This window comes from Pseudoliparis swirei, chromosome 16 (genome assembly GCF_029220125.1).
Source record: "Pseudoliparis swirei isolate HS2019 ecotype Mariana Trench chromosome 16, NWPU_hadal_v1, whole genome shotgun sequence".
NCBI lineage: Eukaryota > Metazoa > Chordata > Actinopteri > Perciformes > Liparidae > Pseudoliparis > Pseudoliparis swirei.
The window spans coordinates 12955305-12979651 of NC_079403.1; the positions used below are offsets into that span (position 1 = coordinate 12955305).

At 42.0% G+C, this 24347-nt stretch overlaps 1 protein-coding gene across 4 annotated transcripts in view; it reads left to right on the top strand.

Moving 5' to 3' along the window:
- mllt10 (MLLT10 histone lysine methyltransferase DOT1L cofactor) overlaps nucleotides 1–22045 on the top strand; it is a 53828-nt gene extending 31783 nt beyond the window's left edge. For 3 of the 4 annotated variants that reach the window (XM_056433609.1, XM_056433611.1, XM_056433612.1), the window contains 13 exons: nucleotides 22–358; nucleotides 1108–1326; nucleotides 2386–2550; nucleotides 8000–8160; nucleotides 11477–11594; nucleotides 14345–14423; nucleotides 15628–15815; nucleotides 16953–17102; nucleotides 17377–17432; nucleotides 17710–17993; nucleotides 18354–18374; nucleotides 19231–19318; nucleotides 19688–22045. In XM_056433609.1, the coding sequence (XP_056289584.1) occupies nucleotides 22–358; nucleotides 1108–1326; nucleotides 2386–2550; nucleotides 8000–8160; nucleotides 11477–11594; nucleotides 14345–14423; nucleotides 15628–15815; nucleotides 16953–17102; nucleotides 17377–17432; nucleotides 17710–17993; nucleotides 18354–18374; nucleotides 19231–19318; nucleotides 19688–19957 (2136 nt within the window). In that variant the 3' untranslated portion in view covers nucleotides 19958–22045. The remainder of the gene's footprint in view (nucleotides 1–21; nucleotides 359–1107; nucleotides 1327–2385; nucleotides 2551–7999; nucleotides 8161–11476; nucleotides 11595–14344; nucleotides 14424–15627; nucleotides 15816–16952; nucleotides 17103–17376; nucleotides 17433–17709; nucleotides 17994–18353; nucleotides 18375–19230; nucleotides 19319–19687) is intronic. The other variant, XM_056433610.1, reaches the window with a different exon arrangement.
- The last annotated feature ends 2302 nt before the right edge of the window (nucleotides 22046–24347 follow it).

Sequence of the window (24347 nt, forward strand, 5' to 3'; positions counted from 1 at the left end):
TTGTTCATCTTCCTCCTCCAGACCTACAACAGCGGCAGCTCAGTGGGAGGAGTCACCTCTCTGCCGGCATCCTCACAGAATCGGCTGGACGACGGCACTTCCCGTTTCACGACTGCGAACTTTCAGGAAGTGTCGTCGGCTCTCTCCGGCGGCAGCTCTAAAGATTGCTTAGCTGCAGAAGCTGGGAAGGTGGCGTCTGAGGTGAAGAACAAGAAGAACAGTGGCGCAAGTCATGTGGTGGGACAGAGGGGTGGCCGCAAGTCCCTCACCACCTCAGGGAAACCCCTCCCTTCCGCCGTGGTCACCATGGCAACCTCCTCCACATCTGCCTCTGCTTCCACTGGGCCCTTCCACCAAGGTGAATTAATGGCTGTAAATGGTCCTGTATGTTAATTTCCCCACAACTGGGAATTAAGCCCGCATTTAGAAAAATGGAAACGCAATGACGCATCATCTGGTGTTGCTGCCCTGCCCACCCACCAAAGGGCAGCACACTTGTAATTGTAGCAATGCTATTAAACTAAGAGCATAATTCATGCGTTGCGTGTGTGCTGTGTCATTGGCTGGATTTTGGCCAGACACCAGACCTTTTTGTGTGGCCATGATAACAGTGTTTCGTCTCGACTGGCCTCTGGCTCCTGTAATCAGGGGCCCTTTCTGGGAAGAGGCACAAAAACACACCAAAAGAAAGAACATGTGGGGAGGTCCGGACCTGAAAGGAGTCAGAGTTAACACTGAGCTTCTGTGTTTTGTACTATCAGAACCTTGAAGCCCTTGTGAGGTGTGTGTGTGAGTGTGTGTGGAGAAGCGATCTGTGTGCGTGTGTATGTTTCGAGTATCCATTAATTTTTGTGTTCTCAAGGCACTTCCTCTGGTACAAGGGAGGACTACATGATGAGGGAGGGCTGACTGCAGAGCAGATAAAATGCTTATTTTGGTCATGTTGTGTCTGCTCCTCCCATGATGATGAAGAGGAGTCGTTTGAAAACTTCTCAAGCTGTAATGTCTGTTAGCTCTGTGTTGTTTCACTCATGCTACTAGTCATTATTTTCTACCTCCACTTCCATCTTTCTCTCCTTCATTTTGCTTTGTCTTTCCTCCTTCCAGGGCTCCTGTTGACCAGTGCCAGCAAGACGCCCTCCGCTCCTTCCTCCTCGGACTTCCTAAGTTTCTCAGATCCATCGTTGCGTTCCGGGGGCGGGACTACGTTCTCCTCCCCGCCATCTTTCAGCAGCTGCCTTGTGAAGCCGAGCTCGGAGGGCGGCGCCTCAGAGGGAACGACGACACTTTTCGGCTCTCTGATGTCCACCACTACGGCGTCCGCAGGTACCAGACATTTAAATAGTTCAAATGTATCTACGTTGTTTTGTTACATCCTGAATTAATCGTTTTCACTTTTGTCGTGGTCTCATTATAACAGTGGCACCACAGTTTTTAAGGAAAGGTTTTTTAATTGATTTAATGTAAAAGTGATCAGTAGATTAATTACCTTCGCATTGAAAATGCCGGAAGGTTATGTTTTGATCGCCGTGTATTTATTTATTTATTTATTTATTTGTATGCGTGTTATTCGCAAATCTCAAAAAGTATTGAACCGAATCGCATGAAATTTGGTGGGATGATTGTTTATTATCCGGGGACCAGTTGATTAGATTTTGGGATAGATCGGGTCAAAGGTCAAAGGTCATGAACAGGTCAAAATCTTTCGCAGAACTCAAAAAGTATTGAACCGAATCGCATGAAATTTGGTGGGATGATTGTTTATTATCCGGGGACCAGTTGATTAGATTTTGGGATCGATCGGGTCAAAGGTCAAAGGTCATGAACAGGTCAAAATCTTTCGCAGAACTCAAAAGTATTGAACCGAATCGCATGAAATTTGGTGGGATGATTGTTTATTATCCGGGACCAGTTGACTAGATTTTGGGATCGATCGGGTCAAAGGTCAAGGTCAAAGGTCATGAACAGGTCAAAATGTTCTTGAATCGCATGAAATTTGGTGGGATGATTGGTTATTATCCGGGGACCATTTGATTAGATTTTGGGATCAATCGGGTCAAAGGTCAAGGTCATGGAAAGGTCAAACTCTTTTTTACCATAGCACGATACATTTTTGTCCAATTGGCATGCAACTAATGCCAAAATGTTCATAATTCAATGCCCAATCTTGTGATATGCGAAGGTATGCGCTCTACCGAGTGCCCATTCTAGTTGTTATTGAGTAGCTGCAATCGATGATCCCTAATTTACAAGATAACTGATGACACAGGTTGTGCTTTCCTCTTGTAGAAGTTGATTATTTGATCACCAACAATCTGTAACGAAACACAAAGAGGCCACAGGCTTTAAACTTCAATATTCAGTTCTGCTTTCTTATCACTTCAGTGGGCGGGAAGCTGTATGAGAATTCCCACAGCCACACAGCCAGCGAGATGACAAGCCTCGGTGGCTCCGCCGGCTACAAACGGCCCCAACCCTCCAGCTCAGTGCCGGGGATCGGAGGAGCAGCGGCAGGAGGAGGGGATGATGGAGTGAAGAAGAAAAAGAAGGGTAACTGGCGAAACAGATTTGGACCTTGCTTCACCACAGAGGTGAAGCCTTCTGAGCCAGCTCCCTCCCTGACTCTCCCCACCTCCTCCACGGCCAACACCCCCTCCTCCTCCACGGCCTCCCCATCCTCTTCTTCATCATCGACGCTCACAGGCCGACCGGGCTTGGTGTCCAGCAGTGCGTTAGGAGTAGGGGTGGGAGGAGGAGGAGCCGGAGGAGCAACTGGAGGAGGTGGAGGTGGAGTAGGTGGAGGAGGAGGTGGAGGTGGAGGTGGAGGTGGAGGAGGAGGAGGAGGTGGAGGTGGAGGTGGAGAGAGAGGGCTTGGGGTCATGGGTGTCAGCGGTGGGATCCAGAACCTGAGGAATGGGAGTCTGCAGAGCAGCAGCAGCAGCTCCACAAGCACTGTGCCAGGTGAGGAAATAGTTAACACACAAAACACAACAACGTTTACCAACAATATTGAGATATCACGAGGAGAAATACTTTCTCAGATCTGCGTGTCTGTCGATGTCGGCTACATTTGGAAATTATCTTCACAGTTTTGCCGGATCTGAACAAATGGACAGAAATTATAAATCTGTTTTTGGCAGCATAAATACAAGTTCCATCTGCCAATGATGTGAGACAAAGAAGTCGTTCTCCACAGCGTCATCAACATGATTGAACGGGATGTGGCTCACGTGGCCTTGCCGGAGCAGTTTTGGTCCTTCAGCTCCTGACTTGTGGCTCTTTCTTCTCACTCTCCGCTGATGTGCAGACCGGCAGCGATTTGTGGATTGCGTCGGTGCAGCAAAGTATTAACATTTCCTATCTAGAATGGGAAGGATTTGACACACCTTTGTTATTGCTTCTTTGTGTGTGGAAGTCAGAGTGCGGGTCTATGTGTTGTTTGCTCACCCACGTGGAAGTGGTCTGTATGTTTCTTTCATCGTGTTCTGTTGCTTGGCAACTGTCTTTATGCTTTGGAGTTCCCCTCTGCTGATGGGAATGGCTCCGCACAGCCCACACAGCTCACATCTCTCCTTTCTTCCACAATTGCTTCTCTTTTGTTTCTCTCTCCTGCCTCTCAGCTGTTGTCTATTACCTGCTTTCTGCTCATTCCTTAAATCCTCGTCTCACCTGTTGATGTTTTTTGCGGTGGAAGGTGTTGAGTGTCAGCATAGTTCCCAGGTCGATACATATATTGTGTATATGCACATGTGTACGTGCTTATTTTGTTCCAAATGCAAATAAAGAAAACGGATGTTAGAATCAGGCCAAGATTCATCACTGATCAGTAGGATCAGTTGATCCAATCACCAATATGTTCCTGTTCGTTAAGATTTTAACAAAGAGACCTTTGTCTTTCTTTGTCTGTTACTGCCGTATTTATTTTTAAAAAATGTTTTACTTATTCCTAATTTTAAAATATGACTATACTGTACTTTAGTTGTACTACGATCTTCAAAGTGATTTATTTCATGTTGGTTTTTTTTTCCCAAATCACTTGGTGCCAAATGGATTGTAGCATTAATGGATTACATTAATCTGGAGCAATTATGTTGTTTATCTTCTCGTTGCAGTAGAGTTCTTAAAGTATTACTAAGAAGTGCAACAGTAGACTGATTCTGATCTAAACATGTGTTGCTTGGTTTGGTAAACCAAAGTTTACCATATTAAGTTATTGTATAGGGCCATCAAACCTTTATGCCAGCCATCATAAATATCCATCAATCCCCCAATTTAATGTCGTTAATTTTAAATTTACATATAATTGATAAAAAAGCTATATATAATTTACTTTTATTGTGAGGTTACATGTTTTTAACCAAGTCAATGTAACAATTTGACATTTGGCTCTCTCTAATTATTGTATTATTGCAAAACCTCAAATGAATTGTCAATCAAGAAATATTGCTATTCGGCGACGCGTTAAAAGGTGTGTGTTTCGTGGATGTCTCATATGCATGGCTTTGAGTTGCGGAGTCAATAATGAGAACTGATGCTGTTTGCGTTGTGAATTTACTTATTGGCTGCATTGGTGGTGACGGGTCATTTTGTTTATGATTCCACCGTCATCTCAGTTTTTGGAGCTTGTGCTTTTCCCAACAGCAGCGGCGGCACTTCTGACCACATCTGGTGGTAATGTGTGGCTGTGCATTCTGTGTGTGTCTGAGAACCATGTGTTCTTCTTCCTACCGTAAATATTTAGCTGAGGCTTAATGCAGGCCAGTAATGGGGACGTTTTTAGTGTTTATCCCCCCCCATCCTGTCTGCTGACTCCACTGTGCTGATGGATAGATAGTTAGACTGATAGATATGTGTTGAGGGTGGGGGGAGGCAGGGGGTTAGATTTTGGTTAGGTTAATGTTTGACGGCAGGGAGGGTCACTGATGGGACGGACGAGCTGATGAAGCTGTGTGTGTGTGTGTGTGTGTGTGGGGGGGGGGGTGTGTGTGTAGGTGGGTGTGGGTGGTGTAAGGAAGCATAAGACGCTTATTGCTGTGTATTTGTCGTATTTGTTTATTTATGTTTTAATATTTTTTTATTTTTCAAACATATCTTCAGCTGTAAGCTGTTTTTCCCCTCATTCCATTGAAATCCTAATTATCAGCAGCTTGGTCTCATTGCAAAATATGTGAGTGGAAGTTGTGAAAACCCGAAAAAATATTTAGTAAACACGATTACATTTAAATTTGAACGCGCTTAACCCTCCTGTTGCCTTAGGGTCAATTTGACCCCATTCAATGTTTAACCCTCCTGTTACCTTTATATTTACTGACATATTTTACCCTTGGGGTCAATTTGACCCCAGCAATTAAAACCTCCAGAAAATTATTAGAATTAATATTGTTTTCCAAATTTAAGTGTGAGGTACTTTATGTTTGTTTGTTGACTACCTAAATAGCCCTTTAAATATATAAAAAAGTTGATATTTCTTATATGTTTGACACAGTGAAAAACAGTCTGGGGTCAAATTGACCCGAAAGAACACCGACATTAAACATTGAATGGGGTCAAATTGACCCTAAAGGTAACAGGAGTGTTAAACATTGAATGGGGTCAAATTGACCCTAAGGTAACAGGAGGGTTAAATTGAATGCCAAATCAAAACTTAAAATATGAAACGCGTCAATGTTTTTATTAGAAGGAATTATTTGAAAATTGGATGAATAAAAATACATTCTGGTAACTGACATTATGCATTTTTTTGTTAATATAGTTTTGATTAGTATATTTATTAAGTATGAGCACTGTGGTAGATTTAAATAGAAAATTGTGTTTATTCATTCGAAACAAAGCCTGTTAAAAGCTTAAGAAAAACAACACACACGCACACACATTATGCTTTAAACCTCTACAAATTTGAGAAAAAACATTTTAAATTGGCAGCTCTTTCATGTACATGAGAATATGTGTGTTCCTTCTCAATAAACTCCTCCGAGTTAGTATATGATCAACATATTTCCAGTCATTTATTTTGAATCCTAACTGCTCATAATCGGAACACACACACACACACACACACACACACACACACTTGCATTGGCTGCCGTCACTGTGGCTCTGCTCTCTCTGCAGATTGCCGTGATGTTTGAATACATGTTTGGTTATGTTTGGTGGTAGAAACTTATCAGAATAATAAATATTTGTGTTGCCATTCAGTGTTTGTCCCCAAATTCCATTTGTAAACATAATTAAATGACCCTCTACAGTTTTGTTTTTTAAACAAACCCTCACCCCCTACAAAGATGAAAAAGTCCCTCGAAAACAGATTTCACAGCGAGTAGTAAATCACAACTCTCCTCTCAGCTGCACAATAACAGTGTGATGCCATCCACTTTGTTTTTAGATTGCTGTTGGTTAACCCTGTCTAAATAGACAACATAGATATCCTGTGGAGATAAAACCAGCTTGAACTAATCAAGGTGGATATGTTTGAAGGTGACTAATGTACTGGGCAGAAAGGGAAAAGGAATGTCAGGGATTGGAGGCAATTGGGCTTTGGGGTCTTGATCTTAGCCATCGCACAGTGTGTGTGTGTGTGTGTGTGTGTATGCAATCTTTGTAATATTAAAAAATTCAGCATAAAGCAATTCATGAGAAAATACGCTTCCTCAGCAACTATGAAAAACAGCCTTGTTCAGTTTATTTCATTTGTTTTAAATAAAAGAAATTTGCTTTTCAGTTCAAGTATATATTTTTTTTAATAGTATTAACGTTTGAACTTTCAACTGTCATTAGCCGCTTGCTTGAAAAAAGGGAAATAAATAACTTGGTGTTTAGTAGAGTCAGGTAAATAAATAACAATATTTAAACAGTTTAAATTCAAACATTCCTTGTGGAGCACACCGCAAACCTTTACAAATGGCAAAAGATTTTTAAATGGCATACATTGTGACATATTGAATAACTTCTATATTCTTTCATCGTAAAATCTATAAGAATTCAAATGAACCAGCATTTTCCCCTTGTGACTGGCACTGTTTGTGCACCATCCCTTTGTGTGCAACTCGTTTCATCAATGGCCCGAGCTAAACTCTGATGAACTGTTGGTTTGGCCTCTAATTCAGCTGCGAGAAATCTTGCAGGAGCTCGTGCCCCCTGAGTCACGGCTGCACTGGGTATCAATTTTTCTGGTGCATATTACAAAGTGTTATAAATAGTATGTAGGCCCATCCAGTCTCTCTCTTGCACCCTTGCGCTCCCTCTTTCTCCCTCCACCCCTCCCCTCCTTGCACAAAGATCTCTTGTTCCCCCAGTGAATGTGTGCTGCCCTGAGCCATTCAGGCTTTTGTGGGGCTGAGGGGCCCAGTCCAAACCCCCCCCCACATCCCCCCTCCCCTCCTAGGGTCAAAGGGGGGCAGGGGCAGGGCTTATCCCTGGTTAGTGGGCGAGCACAGGGGTGTGGGAGGGGGAGGATGGGGGCGAGAGCAAAGAGATAAGAGAATGCTGTATGGGTGTATGAAAATGGAGCAAAAATGTTCTGCGTGGATTTTATAATATAATATAATCAAGATTTTTGATAAGCTGAATTAAATGCGTTTCATCTGAATTTGTACAAATTCCTCCAAATTGATTTCCTCCTGTCGTTTGTAAAAGTGTGTGTGTGTTTATTATAACTGATGGACTTTTTTTATCATAAAGAAACCAAATGATCTGACCGCATACACGAGCCCATATACTTGATGAACTGTGTTTAAAACTTAATTGTAGGTGTTTCTTTATCTTTGTAAATGATTCATCCTCTAACACAGGAATGTATCTATCGAGACGACATGCACAACACCAGGACCCTACAACTGAAATGGCTTAATGGAAATCAGCCAACATTGATTTTATTACACCAATAATAAATGTAGTTGCGTTTAAATGTTATTACTCCAAATCATTGTTTATGGTATTATTTCAATATGGCATGAGATGAAGATAACCCTGTTAATGTCTGTTGCCTCTGATACCTCCACAGGTGTTTCCTCTGGTGCGGATGGGTCATCGACGGCGACGGGAGTTGTCGCCGTTGGCGGAGCCGGCTCTGAGTTGTCACAGCAACAGCAACCCACACCTTCGCTAGCCCCTCCCTCTCCATTCACTGCCACCGCACCCCTAACCAGTACAGCCTCCACACACGTGAGTCCAAACACTTAAGCTGTGCTAAAAACTCCCAATGCTCCCTGCACACTCGCATACATGAAAATACATGCTCATTTAACACACTCCACCACTCTTTCTCTCTCTCTCTCTCACTCACTCACACTCACACACACACACACACGCTCTCTTCTTTCAGCACCCACATTTATCAATTCATCCACATCTCTCGCATCTTTGAGCTCAAGTGCAGCTAAACTGTGGGAAGATAAATAAACCAATGCTCAATAATTAAATGTCTTTCGTTCCAAATCTCTCAGAACTATTATTAATCCACTGCATGTTAATTGTTTGTTTCCCGGCCTTGTATAGATGTTTTTTTCTCAGCGAGTTATTTAGCTGATTTTCTACGGTGCACCTGTAAAAGGTCTTACAAGTGTATTCAGAGTACATAAAAAATAGTATCATCTTTTGTCTTTAAACATTTAATTGAAAAGTCTGTGATTCTCTTGCCTAATTCAATTAAATTCAAAAATAAATACAATTAATTTGAAACATTCCCATTTAAACCTTTGTTATTGAAGTAACAGTAAAGCAGGTTTATCCTGATCAAAATGAATTCTGGTGATTTTCAGAACGAAGGATGCAATTGTTTTTTCTGTGTCCCATTGGCTTAAATAAGCTTATATGCAAAAGTGAGGGCATGGACTCTAATTCAATCAGCGCAACCCCCTCTAGTCATCGCTGTCCCATCTCCCAAAAGGGAAGAAACAGAAAACCTTGTCTTGACCCCAGTGTCCAGCCTTTCAAAACCTCTCCAAAGACCATGCTCTGTCTCTGTCCACCCAGCTCCATTTTTCTCCTGTGTCCATTTGCCACCTCTCTTTCTCTTGGTCTCTCCCTTTCTCTCCCTCACCCACTTTCTCTCAACCGCGGCCTTCCTTCTCTCTGTCCCCATCCATTTCACTTTTTCTCCCTCCGTTGTCTTGTGATGTAATGACATCTGACAAGCACCACAGTAGGGATGGAGGGATAGATAGATGGAGGGAGGGTTTGGGGCATGTTTGTGTGTGTGTGTGTGTGTGAGAGGGGGGGGGGGAGCACTCATGCCTTGAATTGGCTGGCCTGGCCTTCATCTTGCCCCTCTCCTCTCTGTTCAGCACATATTAGAGAGGACGAGAGGCCCAGGGCAGCACAGGATATCACGCCTGTTTACAGCACGTATAGTTGAGTTCGGACTGTAGCTGTGAGTGTGAGAGAGAAATAGACCGAAAGAGAGCAGCCAATGGGAGAAGGACTTTAATAGAGATATAAATATGTTCCTCCCTTAGCAAATCATTCACAAGGTGTGTGTGTGTGTGTGTGTGTGTGTGTGTGTGTGTGTGTGTGTGTGTGTGTGTGTGTGTGTGTGTGTGTGTGTGTGTGTGTGTGTGTGTGTGTGTGTGTGTGTGTGTGTGTGTGTGTGTGTGTGTGTGTGTGTGTGTGTGTGTGTGTGTGTGTGTGTGTGTGTGTGTGTGTGTGTGTGTCTCGGCCTACTGTTATTGGCTATCGGCCAGAGAAAGGGAGTGCGAGAGAGACTTTGAATGGAAAATGAATAACTGTTGATGGGAGAGGGGGCCGGATTATGGCACCAAAGGGTGGGGGAGGAGGACGGTAAAGGTTCGTTCTTTGATTTGAACAGGGATATGAATTTCCAAGACAAATTCCAGATTTAATTTTTTTAGACATACCGCTTCCGTGAATTTATAATCGGACATAATGGATTTCTAGTTTCTGCCTAACATTTAATAGATGCAACGCAAAGGCAGGCAAAGCTTCACAAATGGAGGCTCTGCAATGTGAACACGTAAGCTTTGTTTTTTGAACATTTTGATATTCAGTTTATTTATTTTTTCTTATTCTTATAAAAACTATTTTCCTTTGTTTTAGTGCTGATCAGAACTGTTATGTGCTCGAACCATAGAACGTTTAGAAAACCCGACTATTTAATCTCTTAAACTATGTCCCATCAATTCATTATGAAATTGGGTTTCAAAACAAAATAATAACTTTTTCTTCAGGCACTTAAAAAAACATCTCATAAGGCTTTTTTGCCATGAAATTACAGAGCTTCTGTAACTTCCAAACAAATTGTGGAAGAGCAACTTCAAGTGACTGGAAAAAAAATGTCTTGCGTCATTTACTTTGGCTGCAGCTTTTTAAACAAAGCAGTCAGACATTTTGCTCTTTTAGATAAACTGATTCCCTTCCAGATGCTCCACCCTCTTTCCCCACCCCACCCTTCACTCCACGGTCCTTATTTGGGACATGCCTTAATTGGATTAAACTCTATGCATCAGAAACACTTTGTCAGCATGTCAGCGTACTGTCGGGGTGTCGAGGCACCATATGCATGTGTGTGTGTTGGTAACAGAAGAATGAGCTGTGGAGCCATAATATATCCATGTTCTTTTTGGTGATATTGTCAGATCAAATGTCATTTTTTCTCTCCATTTTAAATCGGCTTCAACGGCATGAAATAAAACGTAGATGCTTTGTGACAAAGTAGAATCAATAGTGAATATCAGAGAATTTAATTTCTCGAGCCATTGATTCATCAGATGAACTCTCAGCTTGAGTTTCAGGTTCATGAATGTATAATAACATGCTATTCAGACCTTACTAAAATTGTAATACAAATAAAGCGAACACTTGTATCTTATCAGCACTGTAGAATAAACACAATGTAAATTTCAGTACTAAAATAAATTAGAGATAATATGCTTTATTGTTGTTGTTTTTTTAAATATATAGTGTGAAAATAATGCACAAAGACAGCAGAAAAATAATCATCACCACTTATGATAATTAATTAATCGTGTGGGTCACTCTTCTCTCAGCCTGTGAGAAGCTTCTTTAAAAAAAATCTGTTTCTACTTTTATACATTTTTCATTAATTTGGTTTTGCACTGTTGGGACCTGAACATTTGAAATGTACGTTTTAAAAATATATATTGTATACACTGAACCATAATTTATCAATAAATAAAATAAGCAGAAATTGTAGCTCTAACATTTTTTTTAATTAAATAGCAATTTATTTTAAATGCATTCAAGCATCTTTGAGTATATTGAAAAGCGCGATAGTAATGTCATATATTATTATTATTATAATTATATGTATATTTCAACAATTTTATCAAAGCAGTTTAAGAATTGAGGTACTGCTTGATGATGTCATACTTTTCACTCCTCCCTTGTTTCCTGTTCATCAATAAATTGTTAAATAAATACACAGGAAAAAAAAAAATCTCTTAACAAAACGCCCTTTTAAATTACTTGGATCTTTAATTTCATTCCTACTCTCTGTCTACAGGTGAGCGGTCTGCCGGGGTCCGTCTTCAACCTCGCTCCCTCCCACATGTTTGGCAACAGGCTGAATCCCAACTCGGCCATGGCGGCACTCATGGCCCAGTCCGAGGCTTCGCCAGCAGGTACGGCCACATACCTAATGTGGAGTTGTGTGTGTGCATGTGTGTCAGAGAGAGAGAGAGGGGGGAGATAATGGATAGGTCACGCCCCCTCGTTCCCACAGAGAGGTCAAGGATCAGCACTCGTGATTTTTTTCAAGCTCCTCCCACTCAGCTCCAGTTACAGGCCGAGATTGTTCCCCCTCTCTCACCGTCCTCTCTGTCACACTAACAAATACAGCACATGGGCTCACACACACATACATGACGTTAGTATTACACACACTCACACATAAACACACCTGAAGTTGCACAAGAGTGCGTTCGCACACAGGGCTGAGTATCATTTGAGGTATTTCAATGGTAGCGTTGAAACAAAAACTCTCTACGCCAATTCCAAATCAATACTATTTGAATATAGTTATATATCTTGATATATACAGATACATGGCTAGATAAGCTGTGGCCAGTGTAAAAGAGGAGCATTGTGCTGAGCTATTGGTGTGACGGAGGAGTAGAGAGAGCCGGTAGCTGCCTTCAGGAGCTCTCATGGTAGAAAATAGATGATTTGTTGTGCAGAAGAGCTGATGGAGTAAGACGTGGCTTTAGTAATCAGAGTAGCCACTTCCTGATACGAGACATCTGGCTGAACAGAGAGAAGAGAAGAAAGAGTAAAGACGGGAGAGAAGGAGAGAGTTAAGAAAGAGGAGGAAGGTAGGTAGTTCCGGCTGCCGGTCAGCAGTCATCGGAGCCAGATCCACCCTGACCTGCAGGTCAGCTCACTAATCAGGCTGAATGACACGGTGTGTGTGTGTGTGTGTGTGTGTGTGTGTGTGTGTGTGTGTGTGTGTGTGTGTGTGTGTGTGTGTGTGTGTGTGTGTGTGTGTGTGTGTGTGTGTGTGTGTGTGTGTGTGTGTGTGTGTGTGTGTGTGTGTGTGTGTGTGTGTGTGTGTGTGTGTGTGTGCAACAGATGGAGATGAGGACTAAGCAAGCTTAATTTAATTCTTAATAAGAAGTTGTCACGCCTTAGAAGCAAATATTATATTTTATCGAAGATAGATGTTTTATTTAGTTTAATTTGATAAAAATTAGATATTTAGATTTGTGGTCGCAATTATCAGTGAATTTGCCATTTACATCTCCAGATTCCAAGCGGACCTCTTTAAATGCTTTGTCTAAAAGTAAAACCGTGTAAAAGCCAAATATATTCATGCATTTAAGGATTCAGAGATAATTTTTCTATCATAATGTAATTCATGTATGAACAAACCAAATGCAGTTGTAGCCCTAGAAAACATGCCAAACATTGTGTTTGAAGCTTTTTTTCCATTTATAATCACTCATAGATCATTATTTTGCATTTTTGCTTGAATATTGACAAATGATTGATTTGTTATACAAACGATCGCCTTATAGATTAGTTGACTAATTTGATCTCTAGTCATGAATGAAAATCATTGCTTTTCATCACCTCTTTGCTGACATGAAGTTCTGCTCACAGTCGTGTACAGCACGTGTGCACACAGCTACACAAGTGTGAAGTTCTGTTTGTGCACTAGCAAGGGTCATGTGAGCACAAACGTGCAAGGTGTGCGCGTGTTTGTATGCATGTCGCCCGTTTACTTTGGCAGCCCTTCTTACTTGCTTTTGAGTGTCTGGCGGGAAGTGCCAGGATGGAAAGGGTTATGAGAGAAAGGACTTTAAAAAGAAGGTGAGCGAGGGACTAGAGTGGTGACCCGGTGAGGGTAAAAGCTGGGATTGACTGTCTTAAGTAGAGGGGAGTTTGTGTGAGTGTGTAAATGCAAACGTGTGTGTTTGCGTGTGTGTGCATGTGTGATTCATTACTCTCACTGAGGAAAATGAAAAGAAGCGTCTGGCCGGGGGCCCAGAGAGAGGAGGTAGAGACTCTCACAGAAGGTAGAGGGAGAAATTCACATGCAGTTTGAATGGAGGCTTGTGTGTGAAGGAGATCCAGAGGAAGAGAGACAACGTTTTGGAGGTCACAGAGCAACAAGTATTATAATTCGTCTACATTTGACATTTTTTTACTCTTTGTTTTGGCACTCAGCCGGCAATTTTCTCATCCAAAACATCTTGTCTCCGGCCCCGATCAAATCTGAAAACTCCTTCAATGAGTTTTATTTTGGACAAGGACAATAGCACTTTTGGAAACTTTGTGAATGGACTGGCGACACTAAGTCCAGATATAGAGCTGGAGTCATCGGTTCAAAATTATGTTCATGAAAACTTTTCATAACATTAGAAACATTCACGAAGCTCATAAAACAATGTTGCATAAGTTGTTTGAAATGTCCAAAAGCCCCATAGATCACCGATTACATTTTTGTTATGTAATTTGCAATTGTGCAGCAAGTGCTGGTCAGTAGGTCATATTGAGAAGCCACAATTAAATGACTGGTTTCAGATCCTTCTGTTATTTGCCAGCAGTAACAGGAAAAGAAAAGAGGAGTGTTTTATTGTGATTGTGCACAGTATGGAGAGCAGGAGGGCACAAAACACTCAGCTGAGTTAACCAGGCTGATGGTCTCCCTCCTGGGGTTTTGTTGTGTACCCACCAAAACAAAACAACGAAGAAGAGATTGAGCTATTTTCCTATTGTTTAAGTGTGGAAAGAGAACTTTACAAAAAGACCAGAAAATGCTAATATGGATGCAATTTGTTTTCACACATGCTTTAAACTTAGGCTTGCTTGTTCTGGGTTTGATCTTGTGATGTACAATTGATTTTGTGTGCGTGTGTTTGTGTGTGTGTAGATCAGGAGGTGGGAGACGGCAGCAGCGGCGTCGGAGCTCAGGGCTTCTCCATAAGAGCTTCTCCCAAGACCACCCCACGGTGAGTACATGCACACACACACACACAGATGCTCCCCCCCACCCATCCCTCTCCATTTACATTCCTCACTGCCCCCCCCTCCTTCACCCATCCCCCTCTTTGCTTTTCCCTCCGCTGGCCCCTCGTCTCCTCTCTCTTCCTCTCACTCCACACACATGCACAATATCTCCCTTTCGCTCTCACCCCTACAGGCAATTCTCGCTCTCTCAGCCAACGATAACTTGTGTTTTTGAAGGGGGTAACCATCCTTCAACTCCAGTTAGATATTTTTTTTCGTTGGGTTTAATCACACATGGAAGGACAGTCTGATGATTTTCTGCATCTCCTTCATTTGGGAGTATTTCAATGGATCTCTCAGGATGGGAATATTGATGATACAATCCATTTTTGCTTGTTTCTACTTCTTTGTGGGATGGATAATTTCACTTGATGAGGTTGGTTCCAATTAGCATACTTTTTGTTAATTATTTCTTCCACTGCCCCTGCAATATTTCACATGTTGTATTAAGGAAACATAAGTTGTGTTTGTAGGATAGGGTTGTATTTAATAAATAAATAAATGATTGTAATAGAAGAATATGGTGTCAGAGAAAATAAGATTTTGAATACTGTAAGTAATATGTCATTACACAATTTAGTGTCATATTATGAATTTAGCTGACACATTGTTTTGCATTCCACATGGATAATACTGTGACATTTACACTCAAAATGTGAGTGTATTTAAGTTTGTATTAGTGTTATTTAAAAGTGGAAAAATCTTGCCTTTTACTCCGTTATTTTCATTCCTCAACATCAAGCTTCCCGTGTCCCTTCGTCTCTCTCCTGCTGTCCCTCACTTCCCCTCGTTCACACTCAGCAGACAGTCTCAGCACACACACACAAAGATTCATCACGTCAAGACAGTCCACTTCCCTCTGTCTGTCTTATTCTCTTGCATCTCCTCTTTCTTGCGCTCTCTCTCGCTCTCTCTCTCTGCCTCACACACAGAGACAGAAAGCCTGGCCCCTTTTCATTAGAGGCCACTGTAACAACAAATTGATGTAGTTTTATAGCCAGCAGTGTCTATGTTTGTCTGACGTTTATGTTGGGTCGTTAATCTCCCCATTGACCTCTCTATCTCTCCCTTTTTATCCATGCTCTCTCTCTCTCGCTGTCTCTGTCTCTCTCTGTCTCCGTCTCTCTCACTCACTCTATCATTCAGCTCTCCCATTGGTGGCCTGCAGATCCGCTATGACTCCTCGGGGTCGTTGCCGGGGCTTGGGTTGCTAGGGGCGGGAGCAGGCGGCGGGGAGACGCTGCCCCCGGTGGCCACCAGTATTGAACAGCTTCTGGAGAGGCAGTGGAACGAAGGGCAGAGCTTCCTGCTGCAGCAGGGAGCGCAGGGGGACGGTGAGAGCACACACTAATACACACACACAAACTAAAACACACCTGAAGACTTTAAACACACACAAGGCTGGGTATCATTTGAGATATTTACATCGTAGTGTGATAAAAGGACTCTTTGCATAGTAAGTAAGTAATTTATTTTCCATAGGTACATACATAACGTGTGCATACTGACAGACATTAACAACAACAAAAATGTACGAATGGAGGACCGTCCAAAGACCGAGGTCTGTAGGCTCCTCTGAGATGAGGAGTTGGACGGCCCCGCCCCGAACCCTTTAACCCCCCCCCCCTCCCAACTACTACAGGCACACAGACAGTACACACACATATGGATCAAAACATACATGCATTGATACCAAAACAATACTGTTTTTAATATAATTCTCTGTGAAATGTAAAATATGTATTTAAAGAAGTGAAGACAAAGTCCTCAACAATTACAAATCATGCAGCTTTCGGTGCTTGTTGCACTTTTCTGTCAGTACCGGAAAAGTATTGAGGTCCGATACTCAGCCCCAAGCTAATCCTCATTTTCTCCCTCCCCACTTCATTTCTCTCTACCTATCAATTGATCATCAATGCCATCTCTGGCTCCCTCATATCAGTCACTTTCTCAGTGTATCTGTTATTGTCAGTTATCTGAACATCTGAACATCCTTTCAGGGATCTAAAAAAAGTGTAGAGGGGAAATGTGGCCTAATTGTCGAAAAGTTCGTCCTTCTTCTGGACTCAGGTTTTAGATCCTGTGAGTCCACCTCCTCTCCCTATTCACCGAGTGGTCCTTGTCGCTGAGTCTGCACAGGCAACATAGTCACTGTTATGTAGCTGGTCTTGACCTCTGACCTCCCTGTCAAGTGCATCTGTCCAGCAGTCAGTTGCTTTTGAAAAGATCAGCCCAATACAGCTTCTTCCCAAAGGTACAGAACATTACATCTAAAGTAGAATTTGAAAAGCCTGCGACTGGATGACTTTAATTATTTTTTAAATTTCTCTGACACAGAGAGACGACATTAAGTACACAAATCAGAGCAATGTGTTTTAGCTGGAACCAGAAAGTGATCCCCTCAAATATTCTTAATCAATCAATCTAATCGATCTATTTGGTCCCCCTTCATCTCTCTCCACCTCTTTCAGTGCTGGGCATGTTGAAGTCCCTCCACCAGCTGCAGGAGGAGAACAGGAGGCTGGAGGAGCAGATTAAAACTCTGACCATGAAGAAAGAGAGACTGCAGCTCCTCAGCGCTCAGCTATCAGTGCCTTTCACCTCCAGCATGGCGTCCTCTGGTAAACACACACACTCACACGCACACACAGATACTAGAACAGTCAGTTAATCCATTAGTTTGAGAGAATACAGTCCTACAACTTTTTTAGTAATCATGATAGTTGTTTATAAGGCACAATGTCTAATGTAATGTTTCATATTGAAATCCAATACCCTATTATATAATTGTATTTATTTTGTACGTCAACTTTGGTGTCCAGCATTATTTTTCTGGCCTTTTCATCGATTAAATGATTAATGATGAAGAAATAATCAGCTGAATTTGTGTCGCAGATATGAAAGGAGGCCAGCTGGGAGCCACCGACTCATCTCTACCTGGGGCAGCTCAGGTAAAAACCCAGCACAGTTGGTTTGAATCGGTTTATATCCCCACAAAGTCAAGCAACATAATACAAGACAAAGCAGTAACACGTCATTAATTGAATGACTGAATAATTACGTATGCTTCAATAAAACAAGCGTCATAATGTTCAATATATGTGAGATAATGTCATGCTTTTACACCTCATTACATGGTGAATTAGATGGACTACAGTGATCAGTTTGTATTTGTGATTAATTGTCAATCATGGTTGATGTTTTTTTCTCTCTCTCTCACTCTCTCAGGACGGTGCGTCATGTGGTGGCCACAGCAGTTGTGGCTCCACCTCATCTCTCTCCACCCCTCCCTCCGTCTCCCAGAGCCCGCCACAGCTGAACGGGATCGCTGCCGTGGGAACGGCCTCGGCCAGGCTGGGTGGGGTGGCAGGGCTGATGGGTGCTCTGGGTGCAGGTGGCATGGCGGGAATTGTCGGGGCGCTGAACGGAGTGATCCAGACACCGACGGGCACCGCCAGCCCTCACACACACAATACAGGAGCAGCTGCGGGCGTCACGTTGCCGCATAATGGGTACGTTGGATGGCTGCTTTTAGCGTCTCGAAATCTTTTGGAGATCAAACATGCATTAATAAAAAAAGTTTTAAAAGCTGAATGACAGGAAAATGTACACAGTGCGCAATAATGCAACATAGTGTTTCAAGTTGATGATAAAATCCTTGGCCAGGGGTTCATAACACCCACCACAACAAATGTGGACACTGTCTGGCGCCTGGAAACCAATTTCTTTTCAGCCCCTCTGTCACCACAGCTTCACGTACTGAATGAACCACAATCATTCCTAATGTCAGGGAACATATGTGTCAAATGTTTGAATGAGAGCTTTATTGCATCCTCTTTTTTTCCTTTTGCTTGCGTGTTGGATTCTTGCAGCCCAACAGTCAGTAAGAGCAGGTGAGACCGATCGGTTCAGAATCACAAAAATGTCCATCTATATATATACAGGACTGTCTCAGAAAATTAGAATATTGTGATAAAGTTCTTTATTTTCTGTAATGCAATTAAAAAAACAAAAATGTCATGCATTCTGGATTCATTACAAATCAACTGAAATATTGCAAGCCTTTTATTCTTTTAATATTGCTGATTATGGCTTACAGCTTAAGAAAACTCTAAAATCCTATCTCATAAAATTTGAATATTTCCTCAGACCAAGTTAAAAAAAAGATTTATAACAGCAAAACAAAATCAAACATTTGAAAATGTGTTTTGTTAATTATTATATTCAAGTGATTTGTTTAATACCCTACTAGTATACTTTTTCATGATATTCTAATATTTAGAGATAGGATATTTGAGTTTTCTTAAGCTGTAAGCCATAATCAGCAATATTAAAAGAATAAAAGGCTTGCAATATTTCAGTTGATTTGTAATGAATCCAGAATGCATGACATTTTTGTTTTTTTAATTGCATTACAGAAAATAAAGAACTTTATCACAATATTCTAATTTTCTGAGACAGTCCTGTATATGTATGTATGTATATATTTATATATATTTTTTAATATATATATATAATTTTTTTAAATATTCTTGCTTTTCATGGCAACTGAAAATAACACAACAATTTTCTTAATTTCTTTGATTTTTTATGTATCCAGTTCATGAGCTGTGCTATTTGTTATCTGTTTATTACATTCAGCAGCTCTGGTGGTGTCTCCTGTAATGTTTTGAAAGTGTATGTTCAAATGTTTTGTGCTCAGTGTTCATGGCGTGTGTCTCACTGCGCGTTGTGTCTTTGTCTCGTCAGCGCTGCGCGGCTCGGCCTGCTGTCGGAGCAGCACAGACTCCTGCAGCAGCATCAGCTCCAGCAGCTGCTGGCCTCGCAGCCTTCAGCGGTACATCACACACACACACACACACTCACACATGCACTGGCAGACTTGCAACGACTCACTGCCATCACCACCATCACACACAGTTAAACACACACAAAGACACTGAGCTACAATTTTCCTTTGGACAAGGGCCTAAATCATCAACCTTATTAACATCTATTTATTTTGCTTATTCCCTCCTCTGCTCACCCTGCTTTCCTTTACACTTTTTTTCGATCTGCCTTTCTGATACAACTCTTATTTCCTTTTTTTTGGTCTAAAACTTTCACTTTATTCTTATTTTCTCTTATCTGTCTCGTCCTTTATCCTCCTTATTTCATCCTTTCTCCCTTTGCTTCCCCCCTCTCCCTCTCTCTCTTTCTCTCCCAGGAGCAGCAGCAGGTGTTGCTCTACCAACTGATGCAGCAGCAGCAGGACCTCCAGCAGCTGCAATCCCTCTCCTCCTCTGCCCATATTCCCTCCATCCCGCTCACCTGCCCTCAGCTGCCCATCAACAACCTGCTGCCCGGCGCCCAGGGCCAAGGCACCATCACCGCCAACCCCTTCCTGGCGCTGCAGCACGCACATGCTGACACACACGCCTCGGGGCCTCAGAAGCCGCGGCTCGCCGAGAAGGCCATGGGGCAAGAGAAGACGTGACGGCAGATGCCCTTTATGTTTTGGTTGTCAATATTTTGTTATTTCATTTCTGAATAAACATGCGGAGTCTTCAGGAGATCGACCTGTTGGTCACCTTTGTGGTTAAGTGATGAGAACCAGTCACCAACTCACTGTAGTGGACCTTGTCAGGTTTATTGCGTAACTACTTTCAGGTTACAGTCGAAACATTTGTCTTAATTTGAACTATTTATGTCTATCCAAATTTTAGATTACAAAAAAAAAAAAAAAACTTTTTAGCTTTTGTGCTGCTTCAAGTTCTAATTTGTAACGGATTTCCATTTAATATCACTGGTAGCAACTTAGTGTGTGAGTAAATAAGCACATGTTGTGTTTGATCTCTTCTCTCACCGGGTGAGTTGACAAACGGGTCAGCCTTTATCTTCTTTGATTTTCTCTTCATATTGTCTTCTCTAATCTCATCATCAAGCTTCCTCACTTTTATTTGTTCTCTTTTTTGCCGCGTCATGTTTTTTGTTTGTTTTTGTTTTTCCCCCGTTTCCTGTCTTTTTTTCTCTTTTTTCTCTTATTTCCTCTGCTTCTGCATCCTCCACACTAAGAACCATCTCGGTCTGGTCTCTCTGCTGTCTCACTCTCTCAGGGGCCTCAGCTCACAAGCTAGCACACATGCAGAACTAAAAACATAAGAAGAAATTTAACAAATACATGTATGTAAAAAAAAGAAACTAGGATTCCCCACCACAGGACTTAACGGTAGCAGATGTATGTCTTGACATCTGTCTTGCAGCGATCCTGAGGGCAATATTGGGTGAGAGGCTTGTGAAAATATCCCACATGTTCTCGCTGTTGCTGCTGTCCCCTTGTCTGTCACTGTTTGTGTGGATCCATTAATGTCACAGAGCCTCATACAGTCACCGCAGAAGCCTTGCTTTGGACTGTCGTCTCTGGGCCGGATACAGGCGGCTCACTCGGGGAAGTGAAATGTAAACAAAAAACTAAAAAACAATAGCAAGTTGAATGTTTGGCTGCATTAATCCACGCGGCGCCGGCTCAAAGAGATATTATGCAGTTGGTTGTCGGCGCGTGGAAGTCGTTACATTTCATCTTCTTGATTGAGCCCCCTGCTGCACCTACCTCTCCAGCAGGACCAGCCTATCAGGACCTAACAGGCCGACAGCAGCGGCCGCGAATAACCCACAACCATGAGGACTGGCCAATCAGGGTCCAAACCCAAGTGCCTGAGGCCAGGGGGGGAGGGGGAGGGAAAGGGGGGATTTGTTTCCTTTTACCTGTGTCCCTGTCACTCAGCCCAATTAATGCTACTGGTAATTAAGCTGTGTTGCCAAGGCAACTGATTACAAACATACATGTGACGTGCAGTCTCTTTAAAATAACCAGGAAATGTTCTGCTGCATTCTCTAATAGCAAAGCCAACTTTGTATTGTGCTTTTTATTTATTGGGAGTGTGTTTGTGTGATGGGCGTACGATATATTTTAAAAGCCTGCTGGTGTTGCAACTTAACATATACTACTGTGTAAAGTTGTGTTTTTCCCCTCATACAGTCCAATCTTGCTGTAAACCCGTTTAATGACTTTGACTGTGTTGTGTTTTAAAAGCTAGAAGCTACTTGCTAATTGGGGAGGGGTGTGGTTGTGTGTGTATATAGCTGTTTTCAGGGGGGGGGGGGGGTTTGTCGGGGCGTTCACTGGCACCGTTTTACCTCGTTAAGTGTACATAAACCTTTCTCATTGGCCGTTGCTGTACATAAGTGATTGTGATTAGCTGTGCTGGTGTGAAGGAAAGCCAATGAAGCCTCAATTTGTGTGTGCGTGTGTGTGTGAGAATCTTTAGGACCAGATAAAAAAGGGTTGACAGTGACTGGACACACAAAGTATTAATTTATTTTTATATGTGCAGGGACAGTGGGTTTCTTTTTACGTTTTGCACCATTTTCTTGAAGTCATTTTATACTCTGTGTTTTCATCTGTGCACACATTTGTTTGAATACATTTTGTACAAGTGGAAAATAATAGGAGTGGGGAGGGGGTGTAATCTGACATTGTATTTCAAAACACCAAAATAAAGAAACTATGGAGAAAGTAACAGAAGCGTTCTGTCTTTGTTTCAGGGAGATTATAATAATGTACATTAGACAGTTAATAAATAGTTATTTTGCAATTTCAAAGAAATGTAAATATATATATGTTTGTAGTTTTTCCCAGCATATTTAGTATTAATTCAGGTTTAAATGGAAATAAATTATATATATATATATATACAGTTCTTTTAAATGTAAAAATGCAATAGTAATTTTTTTAAATAATAGTAACACCTTCATTATATTAATCTTGAATGTATTGAATATACAGACATGCACGCAACATTCATATTATCTTCTTTTTTTTTTTTACAGCTAAAGGAAAAACTGCAAATTAGTTTCTTTTTCATCTGCACATGTATTCAAAAAGGCATTCTGAAAATGTTTGACATTTAATGTATACCACATATTAAATATACATAAAATAGGACAGACCAATTTAGAATACCTCACACATGGCAGTTGGTTAGAATCCATATCTAGAAAATAACATGTTATTCTCTTATCACATATAAATCATGACTGCAGATAAGATGGTAAAATTGGCAACTTTGAAAATAAGTGTTTTATTAAAAAATAATTGACAATAGAGACGATGTAAATTGAAATGTATACCTGCATTATTATGTAGAATATTGAGGAAAAGATGGCAGCAGCAAGATGTTACTCAGTAACAAGGGGGAGGAAAATGAATAATCATCAAGTGCCAATAGAAGCTGAACATCTTTAAATTTAAACAATGTGCTTCAAGGCTCCTGTCCTAACAAATATGCACACACACCCCCAAAGCTGATGACTTCCAGCTGCCAAGAAACAACCAGTGTGTGTGTGCGCGCGCGTGCGTGTGTGTGTGTTTAGAGGTGGGGGCACCATTCTGCTACATCTGCTTCTGCCCTGGTAATTAAAAGCTCACTTTCCTCCTGCACCCTTGCTCCCCCCAACATACCCCCCTCCCTCCCCACCCCCTTCAGGAGTCCCCCCCTCCGCACAGACACTCACACACATATGAACAATCTAACCTGCATTCAACAACACAACCCCCATTTCTCTTCCTTTTTCTCAAGCACTTGCTCACTCACCCCTCCCACTTCCACCCCCACCCCACCCCTACCCCCACCCCGCTCACTATCAGCCCTGTCAATCAAAGCCACACTGTTTAAACAGCTCATACCCCACCTCCACCACGACCACCACCCAGGACCTTCTCGTTTTTAAGCATTCACCATCAGAGCTGCGTCCCCTCCAGCGCCGGTAATAGAAGCACCACACACACACACACACACACACACACACACACACACACACACACACACACACACACACACACACACACACACACACACACACACACACACACACACACACACACACACACACACACAGGGCAGAGCTGCTGTGTCCATCATCGATCACACTCCCCCAGAATCCTTCCCTGTGGGAGGGCTTACCAGCTGATGGAGGACCCCTGTGTGCTGCCCAACCAGGTGCCTGATCACAAAGTCAAAACACTACTAAGCCCTGGTGTTCGTAGACAGGAGATCTCTCTCTCTCTCTCTCTCTCTCTCTCTCTCTCTCTCACACACACACACACACACACACACACCTTCACACACAAACTCAGACACACACTGAGCAGATAGCCCGCCAGCAGGAGGGTTAAGCTCTGGATGATTAGGCAAATGCTGAGCAGATATCTATAGCTTCAGAGCTGAGCTACTGTCACTGAGGAATGCTCTGCAGCAATACGGGTACCTGCTTCTGGCTGAGCAGGTTATGTACGTTTGGGTCCCGGCTTTAGTTCTATTCATTCTGCTGCTTCCAAATGAAGCATTTCAATGGTGTTGCGTCTTTCAGAAGCAACAAAGCCGAAGGACAAAACTGCAGCTCAGAAAGCTTGAAGCAGAATGAAGCCAAAGAGACTAAACCTTGATTTGATTCTGCATGGGTTTTATTTGTCTTGATTTTACACACACACACACACACACACACACACACACACACACACACACACACACACACACACACACACACATTTTAATGTTTTGTCTCTATACATAAATAACTGCATTCACAAGTACCCCAGCGCTTTGTTATTAAAGATAAATGCAATGTTCGTAAACACGTTGCTATAAAAAGATTAGATGACAGAAAAGAACACATTGAAGAGAAAGTTTAGTTTTCAAAAGTGTTAATTACTGTTCATTTGAATTCAACCGCTATCCATGACCCACGGTAACCACCGCGGAGTTCCAAATTTGGTGATTTAGAATTTGTTTTAAGAAATTGATTCAGTGCTTCTTTATCAATTGAGA